Source organism: Pollicipes pollicipes, unplaced genomic scaffold (assembly GCF_011947565.3).
Source record: "Pollicipes pollicipes isolate AB1234 unplaced genomic scaffold, Ppol_2.1 Scaffold_5724;HRSCAF=6776_pilon_pilon_pilon, whole genome shotgun sequence".
Taxonomy (NCBI): domain Eukaryota; kingdom Metazoa; phylum Arthropoda; class Thecostraca; order Pollicipedomorpha; family Pollicipedidae; genus Pollicipes; species Pollicipes pollicipes.
In genome coordinates, this window is record NW_023596746.1 from 29611620 (window position 1) to 29629972 (window position 18353).

The 18353-nt window shown below is 62.9% G+C and overlaps 1 protein-coding gene across 2 annotated transcripts in view; it reads right to left on the reverse strand.

The window, feature by feature from the left end:
* Positions 1 to 2059: 2059 nt before the first annotated feature.
* Positions 2060 to 18353, reverse strand: part of LOC119103392 (semaphorin-1A) — a 35754-nt gene continuing 19460 nt past the window's right edge. Inside the window, exons 3-17 of one of the 2 annotated variants that reach the window (XM_037226910.1) lie at positions 15318 to 15414; positions 13742 to 13856; positions 12697 to 12807; positions 12299 to 12389; positions 10719 to 10829; positions 6713 to 6801; positions 6033 to 6174; positions 5575 to 5777; positions 5158 to 5386; positions 4552 to 4920; positions 4238 to 4279; positions 3946 to 4059; positions 3573 to 3674; positions 2866 to 3100; positions 2060 to 2686 (exon numbers count right to left, since the gene is read on the reverse strand). In XM_037226910.1, coding sequence (XP_037082805.1) covers positions 2527 to 2686; positions 2866 to 3100; positions 3573 to 3674; positions 3946 to 4059; positions 4238 to 4279; positions 4552 to 4920; positions 5158 to 5386; positions 5575 to 5777; positions 6033 to 6174; positions 6713 to 6801; positions 10719 to 10829; positions 12299 to 12389; positions 12697 to 12807; positions 13742 to 13856; positions 15318 to 15414 — 2210 coding nt within the window. In that variant the 3' untranslated portion in view covers positions 2060 to 2526. The remainder of the gene's footprint in view (positions 2687 to 2865; positions 3101 to 3572; positions 3675 to 3945; positions 4060 to 4237; positions 4280 to 4551; positions 4921 to 5157; positions 5387 to 5574; positions 5778 to 6032; positions 6175 to 6712; positions 6802 to 10718; positions 10830 to 12298; positions 12390 to 12696; positions 12808 to 13741; positions 13857 to 15317; positions 15415 to 18353) is intronic. The other variant, XM_037226911.1, reaches the window with a different exon arrangement.

Genomic DNA, 18353 nt, shown 5'->3' on the forward strand with positions numbered 1-18353 from the left:
CTGTTGATCGCTGCGAGTGTAAGGCCGGGATCGGGCGGGCCGACGCGGCGCGGCCTTTGGGACTGCAGCGCCGGGTGTGGGGATTTGTGTTGCTCAGATTTGATAGTGCTTATGCTGAAATCTAACTGGCATAATTTTTCTCACGTAACAATTCTGAATGGATGTTGCATATTTCCAGACAAATGCGGGTTGGCTATGTAACCACAAATTTTTACCTGTTTGGGTGTTCTTCGCTACCAGGGAGCCCTTTGCCAACCCTCCCCCCCCCCCCCCCCACCCGCTGCCAAAGCTCTGGGTGCGCCCTGGAGCATTTACCTAAAGTGTAATACTTCATTGTCAAATGCCAGCTCTGTCCTTCTGTCCGAGCTCTGTCTGTCCTTCTGTCCAACTGTCCAGCTCCGAGAAGAGACCCAAACCCCCAAACCCGGACAGTAACCGTTGCTTGGTGCGTTATCGAGGAACGAGTCCCCCTTCGCACCTCCTCCCGCTCCTCTCGCGTAACTACGCCCCTGTACTTGGTTACTTTCCACTTTGAGAGCCAGCGATTACATTGCGCTTGCTGGACCAATCGGACCTGCTGTTGACTTCGCGCCTGCGCATTGTCCGCAATTCACTAGCGTGGCGGGCAGTAGTTTAAGTGTTTACCCCACGCCCGTGGTGTATTTTCAGGTGGTCATGCTTACTTAAACCAGTGTTTCAAATAAGCAAGGTGGCAATTTTCGCACGGCTCATTAGACAGCACCCTAACGTCATACAACGTTCCATGACGCATTGAAACAATGACGCATTGAGCAGCACATTTACTTAATAAATTGGTGTCCAGAGAAATCTCTTCCACTTAAAATACGCCAGCAGTTAGAAGCGACCTCATTTCATATCTGATGTCTTCTTCAATATCTGCAAATGTGGAACATCCCCTTCAAGACGGACATGTTTTTATACCAACATCTCTCATACAATCGTGCTCGAAAAGAAAAAAAATAATGTACCATTTTCCCTGCCGATCACCCCGTGTGGGCAGCCTATTTAAGTCGTTTAGCCCTATTAAGTCGTTTACTCAAACTGGTGAAAATGTCCGGGCACATGGGTTTCCGTGCGCATCATCCTGAAATCGTCAGCTCCTTCCCATCTCCAGCTCCTGCAGCACCATTCGTCGCTCCGCAGGAACACTGCGCGTCCATCCTTCCCATTTATCCGACATTTTCAATAACCTATGTACACACATCAATGCCTCACGAACATGACAGAGCGCCACTCTTTGATCCCAATCGAGCTCGAGGTTCACTCGAATGTGGTGAGCGCCGCTTCAGCAAGGCACAGGTTGGCTCCAGCCGTCGGCCGCCACGCGCGGAGACCAGCTCTCGGACGAGCGGGCGCGGCCTAATATCAGGCACCGGCCGTCGGTGGTGCTGGCGACGCCAGCGCCATCTGAGCGCGACCTTACCACTCACCACGGGTCAGGTCACTCAGGTCAAAATGTCACCCAGTCAAAACGTCAAGTGGTCAAGTCGAAATAGGTGTGGTGGGACGATAAACCAATAAATAGTCAATTTCGCGGTAAAAGTCTGGTCGCGTACGGTTGAGTATCCAATCCATGCGCAGCAAGGTATCACTCTGGGAACGAGGGCGTATTGGACAATGCATGCATAATACAACACATCGCGGAGCACTTAAGCAACAGTCGTATTGATTATTTGGACTTCCAACGCTGGGAATGCATTCATAAACAACAGACCGGTCGCATGAGATGACAACTGGTGACGAAGGACGGGGCGAGAGAGGACAGGTGCAACGTTTCAAGACAAACTGAGAACATACATCGTGCAGCACTGGGGCACACCGCCGGACAATGACTGGTACGGGTGGGATTACGTGGATCATGATGGAGATTCGAGATGGGTGTCATGATCATGATGGGGGACGTGATGAGCCATGATGGGGGACGTGATGAGTATGGGTGAAACGCAATTAAGCGCGTCAGATGGCACCTCAACGCACTATCGCACTATCGCACACTATTGGCACTTGGCACTCTCGACAAGCAATCCAAACGCGCACACATATCCATATAAAGATCTTCCCAACGGGCAGCAACAGCGCTTCAACAATTAACAAAATCTGTTGCGTACGCATTTGTACAGGGCACAGTTCCAGCCTCCTGCGCGCAACACATCACAAACGAGCACCAGCTGGCCAGCAGTCGTCCAGCGCAGCGAACAAGTGGCAGCGGGCAGGCCGCACGGCAGTGTGGTTTGGCCGCCAGCCGCACTGGCTCCACTGGCCAGTGCTCCTTCCCAGGTGATGCCGGCTCCGGGCGTGATCTGTAGGACATGCCGGCAAACCTCGAATGCTCTGGGGCGATGCCCATGTGGTCTCGGTGCCTCGCTGTACGCCTTCTCGCTGGTCACGGCAGAGGAAGCTCGGGTGGCGACTATCACGCACGGCCCGCGTGCGGCGATCGACCGCACTGCAGCTTTTGTCGTCCGCCACTAGGGCCGCGGCACTCGTTCTCGTCCGCGCCGCGCACTACAAGTACATTTTGCGCACTTTTTGCAACGGCTTATTGTCTGCCGCCGAGTTGGCGTTCTTGCCGTTGCTGTTTTTCGTTTGGTTCACGACCAAGTTTATTTGTTTGCCATTGTTCACGAGAAACGCCGGCTCAGAGTTCAGGAAGTTCTGGTCGCACCTGGAACGCCAGAAAGAGTCCGTTGTAACAACTGTCACCAAACGATATCACCATAACCTCGCGCATCCAGGGTACATCACCTCAAATCCGCTTAGAGTTCCTGTATGTTTTGAACGCTAATGACTTGGCCCGTTTCGTTCCGTGGGCTGCCTGGCGCCCGCGGGCAGTGCGTGTCTTACCTGTTGTCTGGCTTCACCGGCGGCGCCGTTTCCATCTGGTTCATCTTCGACTGGTGGTCCAGGTGGGGCGTCTCGTAGTAGGCCTCGCTGCGCGTGCGCGAGTAGCGCCGCGAGATGAGCCAGCCGGCCAGGAAGCCGATCACCACGGCCAGAAGGCACGTGGTCACCACGGCTACGGCTAGCGTCTCGGCCGTGTACATGCCGCCCGTCGCCGCCGCCGTCGAGTACTGCGACTCTGCGAACAAGTACAAGGACGTTAGGTGACGCCAGCGGGCTGCCGACGGGTTGGGAGGCGGCGGTGGAAGGCGGCGGGGAGCAAGACTCAGGCGCTGTCGGAGGCACCTGCGGCCGAACGTCCGGAATCACCTGTATCACGTGCAGCTTGTCGGCGGTGAAGACCGCTAGACGGGGAGTCGCGCGCTCCTGCATACCACAGCAATCGCGAGACTCAAGGTCTCGCCGGTCAGCCTTCCTCATGCCATCAGCGCCAGACACTTCACACTTGCAGTTAAACCATTGCCAGACATTTCGGACCATGTATTGAGTGCACAAACCGGACGAAGGCCAGTGTTCGAACTGCAAGGCAAACACGACACGAGCCGGTCGAAGGAGCCTGCAGACCAGCGACATCCAGACCATGCAGTGCTCATAACCGCCCAGGGAGACGGCAGTCCGCGGAGCTGGGCTGGGGTCTTGACCTGGCTTACCTAGGGACTGACCCGCGTGGTGTGGCTTGGTCTGCTCCACGATGTCAAGAACCTTTTGACCGCGCTCGCCGGCACTATACCGGACTCTGTCAACTGTCTTCTCTGCAATAAGACGAGTTTGCGCCCTTTAGATTACAGCCTGCCAACTTCGTGTGGCGAATTTAGAAAACCTTGACTTCCATGCGTTACTTTCCTCACTTCTGCTTAGCATTCCTTTTTTGACCAAACCGGATGCCCGTCAGCGTCTTTACACATAGTACCAGACAATTGTCATTTACCACATCAAAAAGACAAGATCGTGAGTGAGTCCATAACCGAAAAGAGCCGGCCGTGCCGGGCGGCAGTGGAGGTCCTGGACATCGCCAGCACTGACCTAGTGTGTGCGCCGCGCGCGGCGTGTTGGGGGTGCGAGTCGCCGCGCCGGCCGGGTCGGCCCCACAGTCACAGGGCGCCGATGCTGTCGTGGTGGCCGCCGTGGTGCGGGGCGCTACAAACAAGCAGACAGAGGATGCAGGGACCGCCGTGCAGTGCCGCAGGCAACACGCAGGCGCGCAGCACAGGCCGCGTGCTGGCCGGTGCACACACAAAGGCAGTGCGGTGAACAAAAAACATGTACAGCAAATACAAAACTTGTGCGTAGCTGTGGGAATCGCTGTCATACTTACTGGTTGCTTCCTGGTAGAGAATCTTCGGCTCTCGATCTCCAACTGTGGACAAAGAAGAACACGTTATGGTCTAACTGCGCCACCAAACAATCCACACACGCAAGTCTGCAATGCCTACAGGGAAAACTATATTCCACGCGATGGAAATCAAATATACTAAAATTTACGCGAAAGGCAGCCCACGACTCAAAAATCGTACCTAACCTCAAACGAGCAAAACCCCACGGCTAAAAATACTGATCCGTTCACGGACTAACGACACGATAACGACACGATACTTGCGCGGTGCAATAGCCAACGGACGTGACGCTCACCGGGCGGGCAGTGCGGGTGCGCGCCGTGGCTGACGTTCTGCACCACGGCGATGCCCTCGGGCCAGGAGGACGAGTCGACCGGAGCGCAGCGCTGGCCGGCCGCCTCCCAGCCGCAGTACGGGTCCTGCAGGCGCACGCAGTCGGCGCAGCGCACCGCCTTGTCGCCGCACCGGTACAGCGGCAGCGCGCGCACCTCACTGTCCGTCACGGCCACCAGCCGGGCCGGGCCGGCCGGCTGGCGCGACACCAGCAGGTTGGTGATGGCCGCGCCGCTCGGGAACACCTCCAGCTCCTCCACCAGCACCGGCTCGGCGCGCACCGACGCCGAGCCAGAAGCCGCGTTCACCGCCTTCAGCACGCGACCGTCGTCTGTCGGTCGAGGGCGGGCATTTAGCGATACTGGTATGCGAGTTGTACCGAGTGGGTGAGACTCGCGAAGGCCAACAGTGTCACGTCTCACGTAAGGCAGAGGGACAAATGCACGTAAAAAAGGACAGCTGGCAGCGTGGTGCGCGCAAATACAAACACCTCCGACATGAACCGTACACGCAGACACACCTCCGAGCACCGCGGCGCGCCACCCGCCGCGCCTGCGCACTGCCGTACCGGTTCCGATGAAGAGCACGTCGTAGAGCGTGCCGTCGGCGGCGGCCACTTGCGGGTCGACGGCGATCTTGGTGAACCGGTGCCGCAGACTGGTGCGGGCCAGCAGGGGCCGGCCGTGCAGCGCAGGCACGGCGGCGTCCATCAGCGGGTGCGACTGGATGAAGTTCAGGTGCACGTCGGACAGGCGGCGCGAGTCGTTGACGCAGAGGCCGGGCCGCGGCTGTGGCACCTGTGGCGACGCGCGGGACGTCAGGCAGGGTCACACGACGGGTCAGCCGGCACCGTCACGCGCATTATGGTTACCTGGTAAGCCGTCGACGTCATCGAACGCATCAATGGACAGAATGTCTGTCTTGGTCCGGACACTGTTGTTTGAAAATCGTCTAGCATAATGAACCACCGTCTCACGAGCGTTACCTGAGAACTCTTGAGGGGCAGCCAATTGGAGTTCATGTTCTGCTGATGCTTGAACGCGCCGTCGAAGGTATCGACAATGTCGGCCATGCGGAAGGCGCAGATGGCCGAGCCGGGGATGCTGTTGGAGGGGGTGGTGAAGACGGCGTAGAGGATCTCCTCCGGCCGGCCGCCGTAAACGCCGCTCTGTACCGTCGATATCGACTCTGCGAACGAGGCAGCGCGGTCAGAGAGCGGCCCCCAGCACAGGCTGGGAGCGGCGGATGAGCGTCAGTATCGCCGACCGCATCAGCGTGCCCGCCGGAGCTCAACACTCGGCACTGATCCCACCCAGCTGCTGCTGACCGCAGGCGACGGAGCGGCAGGACGACACGCGCCGCACGGCACCAGGCCGGCCCTTCCCGCGGAGGAGTGCCTCGACAGCGCTGACGCTTCGAAGAGTGGCCGGCATAGGTACTCACGGATTTCGTCGAAGTAGAACGGGTATTCTCCAGGGATGGAGCAGTTCAGTCTGGACTTGAGGAACGACGTCCACTTGTTCTTGTACTTGTACGAGCCGCCTCTGTCCTTCTTACAGACGCGAGCCACACGGGAGTACGCCCTCTGCGAAATGATAAAATTGCACGCGGTCAGTAACGAAAGGACCATGCACTCGAGACGCGCTATGGCCGTAAGCCGTAGACCATTGTGAGAACATGGGGCTGAGTGTATCATCTCAAGGCCAAAAAATCAGCAGCACCGTTCGAGTTGGTTCGATACCATCGAGCAACCAGCTGAGACCATGACAGCAAGCTGGCTTCTTTTCCTCCGGTTAGATAAGCCGAATCGCGCCTATTGAACCAGTCAAGCGAGTAGTTGTCACCCGGTGCAAGTGGAGTCAACGCAGTGCCGGTCCCGCAGATTGTCTCTCCCCTCCACACCATAAAAGTATCACGACGTACGAAAGCTGCCGTATACAGCACACACAAAACAAAACACAAACACAAGGCCTTGTGAAGCGACTCTCACATACGACGTTTCGACTTCGGCCCTCCTCGAGCAGTGCTGACCTCGCATTGCGAGCCGCACAGTTGTCCGTCCGCTCCCGTGACACGCAACAACCACGGCGCCCCGGCACCCCCGCGCCCCAGCGCCCCCTCACCTTGCCGCAGTTGATGTACTCAACAGCCGTCTCCCGGAAGAAGAAGTACACGTGATCGCCGTGCTCCATGGAGCCCACGAAACTCGGCGCTGCAGAGCACATGGACAGACACATCAGGCGGGCAGCGTGTGGAGACCGGCAGTCACGTGTTCACAGCGGTACACGATCAGTACAGCAGTACACAATCAGATGTGCTTCTGTCATTGGTATACATGCGCAATTGAAGGCCTGCTAGCATATGCAGTGCTAGGCTGGGACAGGTCTCTGGACAGTCAAGATCGATGGGAGCCTAGGTCTGCACACTGAAATTCGCGGTAGCATCGTTTGCAGGCGCGGCGAGACCCTCTCGCCCTGCCCACCACAAACGAGTTTAGTTAAACCAGGCGGCTCGAACACTCCAAGCACTTCCGACACATCGCAACCTCTGGCCATTGTGAGCGGTCTCGGCACCGGTCCGGCAGACATGTCCGGCCCGGTCCGGCAGACATGTCCGGCAGACATGTCCGGCCCGGTCCGGCCCGGTCCGACCAGGTTGGGCGGTGCCACCTGGGACTAGACCGGGCCTGTCCGCTAGCCAGCGTCGGTCGGCATCCCCCCGACCGTCCCGACCCCTTCCACCGGCCGGCCACAGGACCCGGGGACGACCCGTGCGCCGCAGGAGAGACGGTCGCCGAACAGGGCGCTGTGCCGGCCCGGCAGTGCAGCGCAGCGGCGCCTCCGCCCCGGACGGCCGGACGAGGGCCGGAGCCGGCTCGACGCCGCCGCGCCGCTCCAGGCCGCGTCCGCCCCGTCAGCACACCACAAATAGCCAACTATCGAGCGGCCAAGCGGCGACATCATAAATCGCCGCCGGCCGTTCACCAATAAGCCCGGCGACAGCTGAATACAGCGGAGCGGTGCACAGAAGGCCTGCCGCCGACGTCATCCGTCATCGGCGGCAAATGGCGCGGGACGCGCCGTGGCGCCGGGTCGCGCACCGTCCCGGTCAGCTGCGGCGGGCCCGGCGCTGCGGCCGCGTCACACATGGGGAGGCGGCACCGCCTCCGGGCCGCGGTTCAGGCCGACCAGCCCCTGCCGCTGTTTACTCCCAGGCCGAATATAGCGCCAGCCAGGAGCTGCCGCCATTTACACGGCGGGTCAACACTAACACGAACGATGGCGTTGTTGGCGGCCGGTAACGGCGCGTTAACATCACGCTAATGGAATACCGCCCGGCGCTTTGAATCACATACACCGAATTGAAGTGAAGACGGAGTGAAAATGATTTCCACCGTGTATAGTCAGCCGGAACCCCAGCAGAAAGAACGCTGCCGCGAGCAGATGAGGAGAGAGGCTAGTCTTTCCAGCACGACGCAGCTGTACGCCGTTGATCGCTGTCAACGCAGCTGCAAAACGTGCCGGACACGTCTACCTGGGCACTATGCTGAGACTGACGGCCGGGCCACGCATCGGGCAGCCCGCTGGGCGGCGGCGGAAGCGTGAGGACGGCCGAACCAGAGGGCCGGGGTTATGTCCGACCGACGACGAAGCCATTCATTTGCCTCCGGGCTGCACACTTTTCGTTTCACTGAGCCCGAACCCTTTGCTGGACACAGCCAACAATGTTAATGGTGTTCCTCCAATATAATCGACCTCTCCGCGTCGGGCACGAATTTCGATTAATCACAAAAAGTCAAAAGTCGCGTTATATGAAATGAAGGTTTACCTGACTGACCTCTCCAATGTGAGAGGGCGTGTTTTAATCAAGCGCCGGCACTCGCAGCCGATTGTGGTCGGAGCCAGACAATCAAGTGTCCGTCATGAATCACCCGGAGCCGAGATCGGGACCGGAGTAGCGGCCACCGGACGCCTCCGTCAGCTCCAGGCGGCCACAGCAGCGTCCAACATCGATCACACACCCCACGTCGACCACAGATGTGAGCCCGCGCCCCGCACGGCTACGGAACACCGGCCGTGTCGGCGCCTCCTGACGGGAGCGGGCGGCCGTGCTTCGTCGGCGCGTCACGGCCGTCACGGGACCGCCGCGGGGTCTTTAAAGGCGGCCGCTGGACGCCAGCCAGACACGTCGGCAGCCGGAGTCGGCCCGGCAAACTGGGCTCACGTGCCGGGCTGGGGGGGGAGGGTGGGGGGGGGGGGGAGGGCGCCTGCCGTCACGTGCAGGGGGCACACTTTGCCGTCGGCGCGTGAGAGCTTCAGGCGCCCGCCGGAGACACGTACTGCCGGCACGCCGCGGGAGGCGCCAAGGAGACGAGCCTCGAAGCCGAGGTCAGAGGTCGGGAGCTTGGAGCACCGAGTCCCCTGTGGCCGATGGCCGACGCGGTGTGCGTGGACGGTCTGTGTCATCTCCCCACCTGTGTGCCGCTCTGCGTTCCACACCCAATGCTACTTCCCTGCGACAAGCGCCGTCAAGCTCCTGTCCTACTACACTCCTATTACATGGAGGGACATCAGCGTTCCAGCCCTTCCGCGTGGCAAGTTCGGTCAGCCACCTCTCTCGTACATGATCAGCCAGTCTGGGCGGTTGTCCCCTTGGCTGTGGCCTATCACGACCCCTCGCCAGCCCGTGCTGCAGCCAACGGCCCACACACCGTGGGTGGAGGTCCTCGCACGTTTCGAGCGCCCGTCTGAGACAATACGCTCTCAGCTTGGCGGCGCGTCGCCGGACAGCTTTTTAGGTGGAACGGCTTAGGACGAAGTGCTGGCTTATTGCAGGCACCATGTTATGAATGAGCTATTTCGTCGCAATTATAATGACGAAGATGAAGGTCAGGAATTCAAATATTTACAAGCGTTCAAAATAGGACTTATTTTGCCGAATGCACAGCTGGCATGTTTTCGTTAGTGAACGACCAAAACAGGTCTTCCGCCAGAAATCATCTTAAAGCACACCTGTCTTTTCTAGCCACATAGCCAGGTTGTACTCAGGGCGCCCCTAATCTGTTACCGTGCCTGTTTTGTCCGTCTGGCGCAAGCTCCAATCCCCAACCTGACGACCCACAAATGCGCACCAAAGACCAGTTCTGACCGGTCAGCCGTGTCCCATCTTACCACGGGTGTGAGCCCCTGGCCAGCCCGGCGCTCTCCGCACCCTGTGCGTCCCCGTCAGAGGCTCGAGAGTCCCGTTACGGTGCCTGATGTCGCAGTCGGCCTCCCCGCCGCCTGACGTCTCAGGGTCGCCTCCAGCGACGCAACATCGCCGCCACAATGGAAGCGTCCGGCGGCGGCGGCGGCGCAAGGCTCAATTGGCCGGAGGGGGGGGGGGGGCGGAGGAGGGAGGGTGACTGCCCTGCCTGCAGCCGGTCCGCGAGGGCGCGTGGCGCCGGCGCGCCTGGCGGCTCCGCCGGGTGGCGCGACGTGACCGCGGCGGGGGGCTGGCGAGTGGCCCCGCCCCGTCGCGTCGACGCCGGCGCCGGCGCGGTGTCCCAGCGCCGCTCGACGATCATGAGGCGTGACAGAACCTCGCATCCGTAGAGGAACGCGCGGCCGCGGCCCCGCCGAGACGACGTACGGAAGCCGGCCAGGTTTAACGAGCACTCGGCTACGGGTGCGCCGGGCCGATACACATCTCGCCCTCCGCTGCCGCGGACCCGGCACCGCCTGGTACGGGAATCGCGGCTCTCACATGCAGATCCTGCCGCTTACAGCCGCATTAAAGCCGCAAAAGGCGCTCCGAGGCGAGCAGCGGACTACAACGATCCCAATCCTCACAGAGCCGGACGAAGTCTTCGGGAAGGAATGCGCTGCTCTGTCTGAGTAATGTTTTGCTCGTGACAGCGTGAAGTCCCAACGAGTATTTGACAAATGCAAGGACAATTCCATTCTAAACCCGCAAAGCCATGCCATCGCACGAATGCGTCGGTCACTGAGCCTCGGTCGACGTCAAGGTGTTCTACCGACCAGCACCGTTCGGCGTTTCTAAATCCTACGTGCTTGCGTCCACACGGGCCTCGCTCCTCGACTCCCCGTTCCCTCCCTCGCCCCTCGGTCGGCCCGGCGGGGCACTCACCGTTCAGCTGTTTGAGCTCGAACTTGTCGGTACGCAGCGGCCGCTGGTCCCGGTAGATGAGGGGGTCGGAGCTGGCGAAGTCGGCCACCGTGCCGGCGTACGTCTGCCCACCTGCGGCGCCAGTCAGCCCGTCAACGCCGGCACCAGTCAGCGCCAGCGCCCCATCAGCGTCAGCACCGTTAACCATCATCACCATCGGTATCCGTGTGATCGGAATGAGCTTCGGCGCCACCCAGCCTCCCCGGCACACCAATCGCTGGCACATCGGCTCAAACGACGCGGGCACATCGGTGGTTGGTGAGTGCTCGCGACCGCGCGCACCCAAACAGAGCACACGCAGCACGCGCAGCATAAACACCCAAACGCTCCCGGGGCACGCACAGGCCGGCGAGCCGTCACCCCGTCGCCTGCCGTCCATTACGACCCGTTGCCGGCCGACAAAAACGGGCCGCGCCGGCCGCCGCGTCTGCGGGGAATCGCAGCGCGTGCCGACTGCGATCGCCGGCGCCGGGGGAGGGCGTTGACCGACCGGGCCGGGCCGGGCCGCAAGGGGCCGACTCCGGCCGCCGCCGTCTCGGCGCACCGCCGGCCGGCTCGGCGTCGGCACGCCGGGACTGTCGTTATCTTTGAGCCCCCTGGCCGGATCTGGCGCCTCGCCCTGGACCCGGGACAGTCCCGTGAACTACGACACATATGCAATGATCTCCGGTCGCCGATCAGTTCAAAATGGCCGAACTAGCGACACGTGGACAAAAGCAAGACGGCGGAAATGACTCCGGTTCTCGAAACGACACCGGCGCGGCGCGGCAAACAACGCCGGTTTAAAACAGCCCGCCAGCGCGCGGCACACAAGCCACGGTAAAAACGGCGCCCCGCGTCGCGAGCAAACAGCCGCCCTGGATTTGTTCCCCGCCAACAGTCGGCCACGCTCACACACGGTGTACCGAGTCACGCGAGCGGCTCCTCCGTCCAGGAAGCCGCGTCACACGGTCGGCCGTCACGACCGCGGTCGGCCGCCGCTGCCGCCGCCGGGCGCAGGCGCAGCCGCTCCGAGCGCAGCCGAGGCCGCCATCGGCCGGCGCTCTCACGTCCAGCCAGCGACGGACGCCGGTCCGACCGAACACCGTCCATAACCGCCAGCCGCGGACCGGTGCGTGCCACTCGCCGCTCAGCGGGCAGGGGACAGCCGCGCGCGCACGTGACCGCCGCGAGGACGCCAGCCCTTTGGCGGGGCGGCATTTCCGCGCCGAGGCCAGGCGTGACGCGCGTCCGCGGCGAGCAGGCTCGGCGCCGGGGGATGGCCGCCGGTGGCCTCGGCCGGTTGGTACGCCGGTCACGCGGGCAGGATTGCCGCCGCCGGAGGTGGCGGTGGCTCGAACCGGACTGCACGAGGAAGCGGGGGCACGGGCTTCTGCTTCTCTTCCTCTCCTCACAGCCGCGACCGACAGCCGTCCGTCGAGCGCCCCCGCCGCCGACGCGATGCGGCCCGCCTGACCGCGCCGGCCGCCTGACCGCGCCGGCCGTCCGTGCGCCCCAGACGCGGCAGACGGCGGCGTCCCGCCGCGCGCGGCACCACTCACCGACGAACGTGACAGTGCTGTTGTGGTTGGGGTCGTACGGGCACAGGCCGCGGCCGTCCCGCTCGCCGCCCTGAGGCACGTAGCCCAGGTCCTGCAACACGCGACACCGGCCGCGTCAGTGCCCACACGCACTAACGACGCCAGCCCGGCAATCAATCAACCACGTCGGAAGCCAGAACGTAAGCAGTGGTTTGTTGATGGTGTTTTAACGACACGCCTCCGGAAGCGGGGCGCACAAAATTGAATACCTTTGACAAATGTCTGAAACCCGGCCTCAAATGACACCCACTTGCTCATGGGAAAAGGGAAGCGATCAAAACCATCAGACGCAGTTTCTTTTAAATCGTTTGAACAATCAAACATCGTCGCCACAACCTGCGCCGGCCGAGCGCACGTACCGGCTTCTTCTTGTAGCTGCGGCACTTGGGTTTGTAGGAGTTGGTGCCGCACACAAACAACTCGTCGTCGCCTCTCTTGGCCAGCACTCGGATGTAGTTGTGGCACGCCTCCTGTCGGAGCGCCAAGGACACGCGTGGTGACATCTCCTCAACAACAGCGGCCCGGGGGGCGACGCGGCTGGAATAAGTGGCCCGTCCGTGGCCGCAGAGCTGGCCGGCCGGCGCGGCCGCGCCACTTAAGAGCCGCCGCGTGTGGAGCGGCGCCACCGGAACGGCCACCCAGCAGAACCGGCGGACGCGCTTCGCCATGTTCACGCGCTGCAGGGGGGGGGGGACGCCGGGGGCGGGGGGGGGGGGGGGGGTCGCACGTGGCCGTGAGCCGTGGGAGAGAGATTTGGGAGAACACAGGGATGTCCGCGCAGAAGAAGGCGCGAGTCAGCGTCAGCGTTTCTGGCGACGCCAGTAACGGTGACTTTTTCTCGCTTGACATTCAGCGCGCCGCCGGCTCAGAGTGCCCGCGCCCCAGGGGACATTCCTCGATCGCTCCCAGCCCGGACCCAGCCTTGCTGACGCGCGGGCCCGCCGCCAGCACATCCACGTCCGTCAAGTTAGCACGGCACTTTAGACGTGCCGCGTGGTCCCGACTTGGAAACGAGCCGACCCGGCAGCATACTGCAAGAAATCGGACGAGGCCGAGCCGGAAATCCCATATCCTCTAGCGGGGATGTGCGCATGAAGGAACAGACCGACACAAGCGGCGCGGTACAGAGCGAACGGGCCCAGACTGCGCTGGAAGGACGGACGGCGCTGACGGGGCGGGGCCTCAACGCCAGCGCCAGACAGCACAGGCACAGCACAAGCACAGGCACAGCACAGCTGCAAGACGCAAAACACTGACAAAGGCCAGTCGAGAGAGAAGCGCAAGCGTGCCGCCCAGCTACTGCACACGCACTGCGTGGCGGCCAGACGCGGTCCACGGCTCGTGGACGCGCTCACGGCGTTCGGCTGCGACAAACGACGCTGCGGGCGTGGTGCACGTGCTCACCTCGTCGAGGCCCTTCATGATGCACAGCTGGACGTCCTGCTGTTCAGAGTGCCACTCGAGCCGCTCCTCTCGGCGCTCCGTGAAGTCAGACAGGCTGATGTTGAACACGATGTTCCTGGAACGCACGTCATGTGTCAGTGGGCGCCACGGAGTCGTGTTGAACACGATGATCCTGGAGCACGTCACGCGTCAAAACCGGCCGCCGTCCGGGAGCTGCCGCTGCTATGGCGGCCTGTCAGAAACGCTGACGGCCTTTCCAGCGCCGGCGGTGGCATCGCGTGCCGTACCGATGCCTAGCGAGACGCTTAGTCTACCCTCTCCGAACACCGCAGCAAACTCCAGGGATGCTGTAAGTCAAGCGTGCTGAGTAAAAATATACCAGAGAAGGTGATACGGGTCGTTAGTTATCACAAAGGTCAAGAACAAGTACAGTGTGGCTACAACACACACCCTGTCTCACTCCCAGTTCGTTGCTGGGCACGTTCCCGTCGGCACGCGTGCTGGTGGTGCCAGCCGCGCGACGCCGCCGTCCCCCTAGCCTGCCAGCACTGGGCGACGGTTGGCGCGGCCTGCGTGCCGACCGTCCGACGGCATCCGTCACCGCACCGCCGCTTGCTGCAGACCTCGTCCGTGGGGACGGCGATCAACGCCACCCACGGCAGCGGCGAGGGCCACACGGGAAACCGGCTGGCGGTGCAACAGAAGCGGCCGGTCGCCCTGGTGATGCCCCCGGGCAATTGCGACACGTGACTCAGACTGTGAAGTGGTGAACCAGACGCGACCCACCGCACAACGCCGTGCCCGGCCCGGAAAGCGGGCCGCCCGCGGCCGCCAAAAAGCGGCCGGCGCTTTCGCATCGGCGTGCGGGGCCGCCCCTGCAGGCGGCAGGCGCGTGGGCGCGTCTGTCGGCTGGACTTTCATTATCGCTATCCGTCGATTCCCCGCGGTGCCGCCGCCTGACGAATCGCGTCGTTACCGACAGGCAATCCGCGGCCAGCCCCGTCATTCCCGACGTCGTTACGGCCGCGAGCGGAAACCCGACGACGACCGGCACTGCCGACGGCAGGGGCGACCGTCATTTGTTTCGCCCGCCCACTGCAGCAGGCCGAGTAAGAGTTGACGGCGGTGTAGACCACTGAGAAATTGGCAATCGTCGACGCTGGGGTTTTGGAATCGGCACATCGTCCGACAAACTCAGAACACGTCAGTTCGCGGTGCAGTAGAAGGACATAGCTCATCTTGACCCAGTCTGAACATTGCAGCATCCCGCGCCGGGACCACAGGGACGCGTTTGCACGGATGAAGCATAGACCAGCTGTCTGGGGAGGAGCTGACGCGTACCCTTCGCTCCAGCCGCCCGTCCGGTGCGGCACGCGGAGAGGACGGACGGACACTTCCTCGATTGTCCATCCGCGACACCACAGCGGCCACTGCGGGACCGCCCTCAGGCCCGGGCAGAGTCGAGACGATCCGTCTCACCGAGCCAAGCGCCGACCGACAAAAGCCGTAGCGCATCTGCATACCAGCCTCTATTCCCCGGACGAGTAATCCGACGTCAGCGATAGACGCGACTCACCTGGCGCCAATGAGGAGCGAGTCGCCGTCCTTCTCCAGCAGCCTGAAGTGGTCCTTGTGGGAGAGATTGCCAGAAAACTTGAGCATGCTTCCCTCATCTGCAATCAGAAGATTCCCGGGTTACTTCACGGACCTGTGCAGCTGCACGGACCGTCTGCAGCGGCCCCATGCAGCCCATTAATACGCCTAATGAGCTGTGCTACGAATCCTCGCGTGCGCTTAATTTCACCACACATTTTCGTCGAACAAATCTATGTCTGGTAGCTCCACTTAATCCAACAATCCGTCATGCATGCAGACATAGATTAACAGACATGACCATAGCGGGCACGATAACAACGTAGTCAGTCGTTTTTCCATCTGCCCTACCGAGAATTGGCCCGAAAAGCACGCCATTACACAAAACATTGTCGAACAACAAATCAGACGACAGATACACGAAGTCACGAAGGCAAGACAGCGTCACGATCTCAAGTAAGGTTGCCGGGCAGAGCCGGACCAATTCAGCGGGCCTCCCGGGCTGACACATCAGTCACTCGGGGGGCATCCCGGCTCAGTGCGGCGCCGCAGCGACGCCGGCCGGCCCGGGAGACGGACGTCTGCGGCGGATGTCAGCGTCCGCCCACCGCGCGGCCGGTGTGGATAGCGCGTGAGGCGACGAGCGGAGTGCCCGCCCATAGTTCCGAGTGCACCGCTTCCGTCCACCGCGCCCCGCCCGCCGCCGCCCACCGTTTCGCGTGCGCACCGCGGCTGACAGAGCCATCAGGCGCCCCGTCTCCACCCAGCGCGCGGCGCCCACACCCCAGCCGGCCGGCACCGCCTCCCGTCGGCGGCGCTGCTGACCCGGCCGCGCTTCCGCCGGACACCTGGTCCGCTCCGCGTCACAACACCAGTCCGGCGCACAACGGGAGGAGGAGAAACGGCCGGCGGCGGCCCGCCGCTAGACGGCCGCGTCATCCCGCGCCCGCCGCCCGGCCGGCGCGCCGGCAGACTCCCGGCGACGGCGGGTCCAATTTCCGCGCATCACGCCGGCGCGCGGACACCGCCCGCCGCCCAGAGCGCCGCTGACCGATCGCCGGCAGTGGCTGTCGCGCCCGCGGAAATCAGCCGTCGCGATCGTCCCCGTGGAGGGCGGCGCGACGGCGACAACGGCCGTCGGCACAGCGGCGCCGGTGATTAGTTCCTCCGGGAGGCTCGTCTCCAGGGTATGCGGACCACGCATGCGATGAGCTCGGGGAGGTAAACAGCCATTACAACTGTGGATGCGGCCCGCCGTGATGAAAGCGTGTAATGTATCACTCCGGCTCACGAGAGCAGAAAAAGAGGGTCACCACATACGAGGCCCTCGGACGGCGCCCACGTCACGGCCGCCGTCCGCTGCCGGCCTCCGCGTAGCCGACATGCGCCACATCCGCGCCACCTTTCACGTCCTGCACCGCTTGCATAAGGCAGCAGCGATGCCGAGGCAGGCATTTCCAGTCGGGCGCTTCCCCGTACTCGGCCACGGCGCCTTTCCCCGGCCGAAGGTCCCTCCGGCCGCGCCGCGGCTTCGCTGAAGCGGCAGTCAGAACCGGTTTGCAGCGGCGGCAGCGGCGGCAGCGGCGGCAGCCGGCGGGACAGCGGCACCGCGCCGCTGCCGCTGCGTCACAGCGGCCGTCGCAGCCGCCACGCTGTGTGTCTGACGCAAGGGGCGCCCTGCAGTCTGTCCGCCTGTCGGCAGGCGGGCTGGTCGTCGGGCGGTCACGCCGAGACGTCTCGGGCAGTCACGCCGAGTCTGGCTGAACGCCGAGACGTTCGGGCAGTCAGCCGAGACGTCTCGGGCAGTCAGCCGAGACGTCTCTGGCTGACACGCCGAGACGTCTCGGGCAGTCACGCCGAGACGTCTCGGGGTCACGCCGAGAGTCTCTGGCTGACACGCCGAGACGTCTCGGGCAGTCAGCCGAGACGTCTCGGGCAGTCACGCCGAGACGTCTCTGGCTGTCACGCCGAGACGTCTCGGGCAGTCACGCCGAGACGTCTCGGGCTCACGTCACGTCACGGCTCGGGGGCAGGCTCACGGGGGAGGGGCGGAGGCAGGGGCCGCCCGCAGCAGGTCAGGGGTCACGGGATCACGACGGCCGCCGTGCTGACCCAGACCGACTCCTGGGTATGCAAATGGGGCTTTACATGGCGCGTGAGGCGGATCTGGGGTCACGACCGCCCGGATCCCGACTGCTGCGCGAGCAACGGCAGGAGGTAACTCGATGTCAGACGTGTTGGGTTTGGCGTCTCAGACACACACCAGCCTCCGCGGCAGCGCCGGCCACCAGTGGCATCGCTGACGGACATCACATTCTCGGCGGCCAACACCGCTCCACCCGAACCCCGTCCAGTCACGGCATGTCCCGGCCTCTGGAGCGCGGCCCATTGGCCCCGTACCGCCCCCGGGTGAGTCATGGCTGGGTCAACCACACGGACCGGTGCGACACGGGACAGGCGCGGCCAGGACGGGATAATGCCGCGCAGTCCAGGCACTGCGCAACAGTGCAGCGCAAACTGGCCGGCGTCAATGCAGCTGGCGTGCATAATACGAGGTTCCCATCGTCCTCATGCATTTTAACTGACAGTAGCCGTGCCGTGACGGCCTGATGCATAAGGCATGCTTTGCAGGCAGGAAACCAGATATCTACCACTTACCCAAGCGGCATGCGTTGACATTTTTGTTGTCGGGGATAGCCCCGCTCCACACTCTGCATCCGAGGATCTATGCCAATACCCCCTCCCCGCCACCACGACATGATTCACGCGAAGCCTGTCCAGGTGAGCTACTGAGCCGCTCCAGCCCGCTGCCCCGCAGGACAGCACGGCGTCACCGGCCGCCGCCGCGGGTCGAGGTCAGCTAATCCGCTCCAGCCCGCCGCCCCGCAGGACAGCGCGCCGTCACCGGTCGCCGCCGCGGGTCGAGGTCAGCTAATCCGCTCCAGCCCGCCAGCCCCGCAGGACAGCGCGCCGTCACCGGTCGCCGCCGCGGGTCGAGGTCACCAGCGGCCGGCTCGAG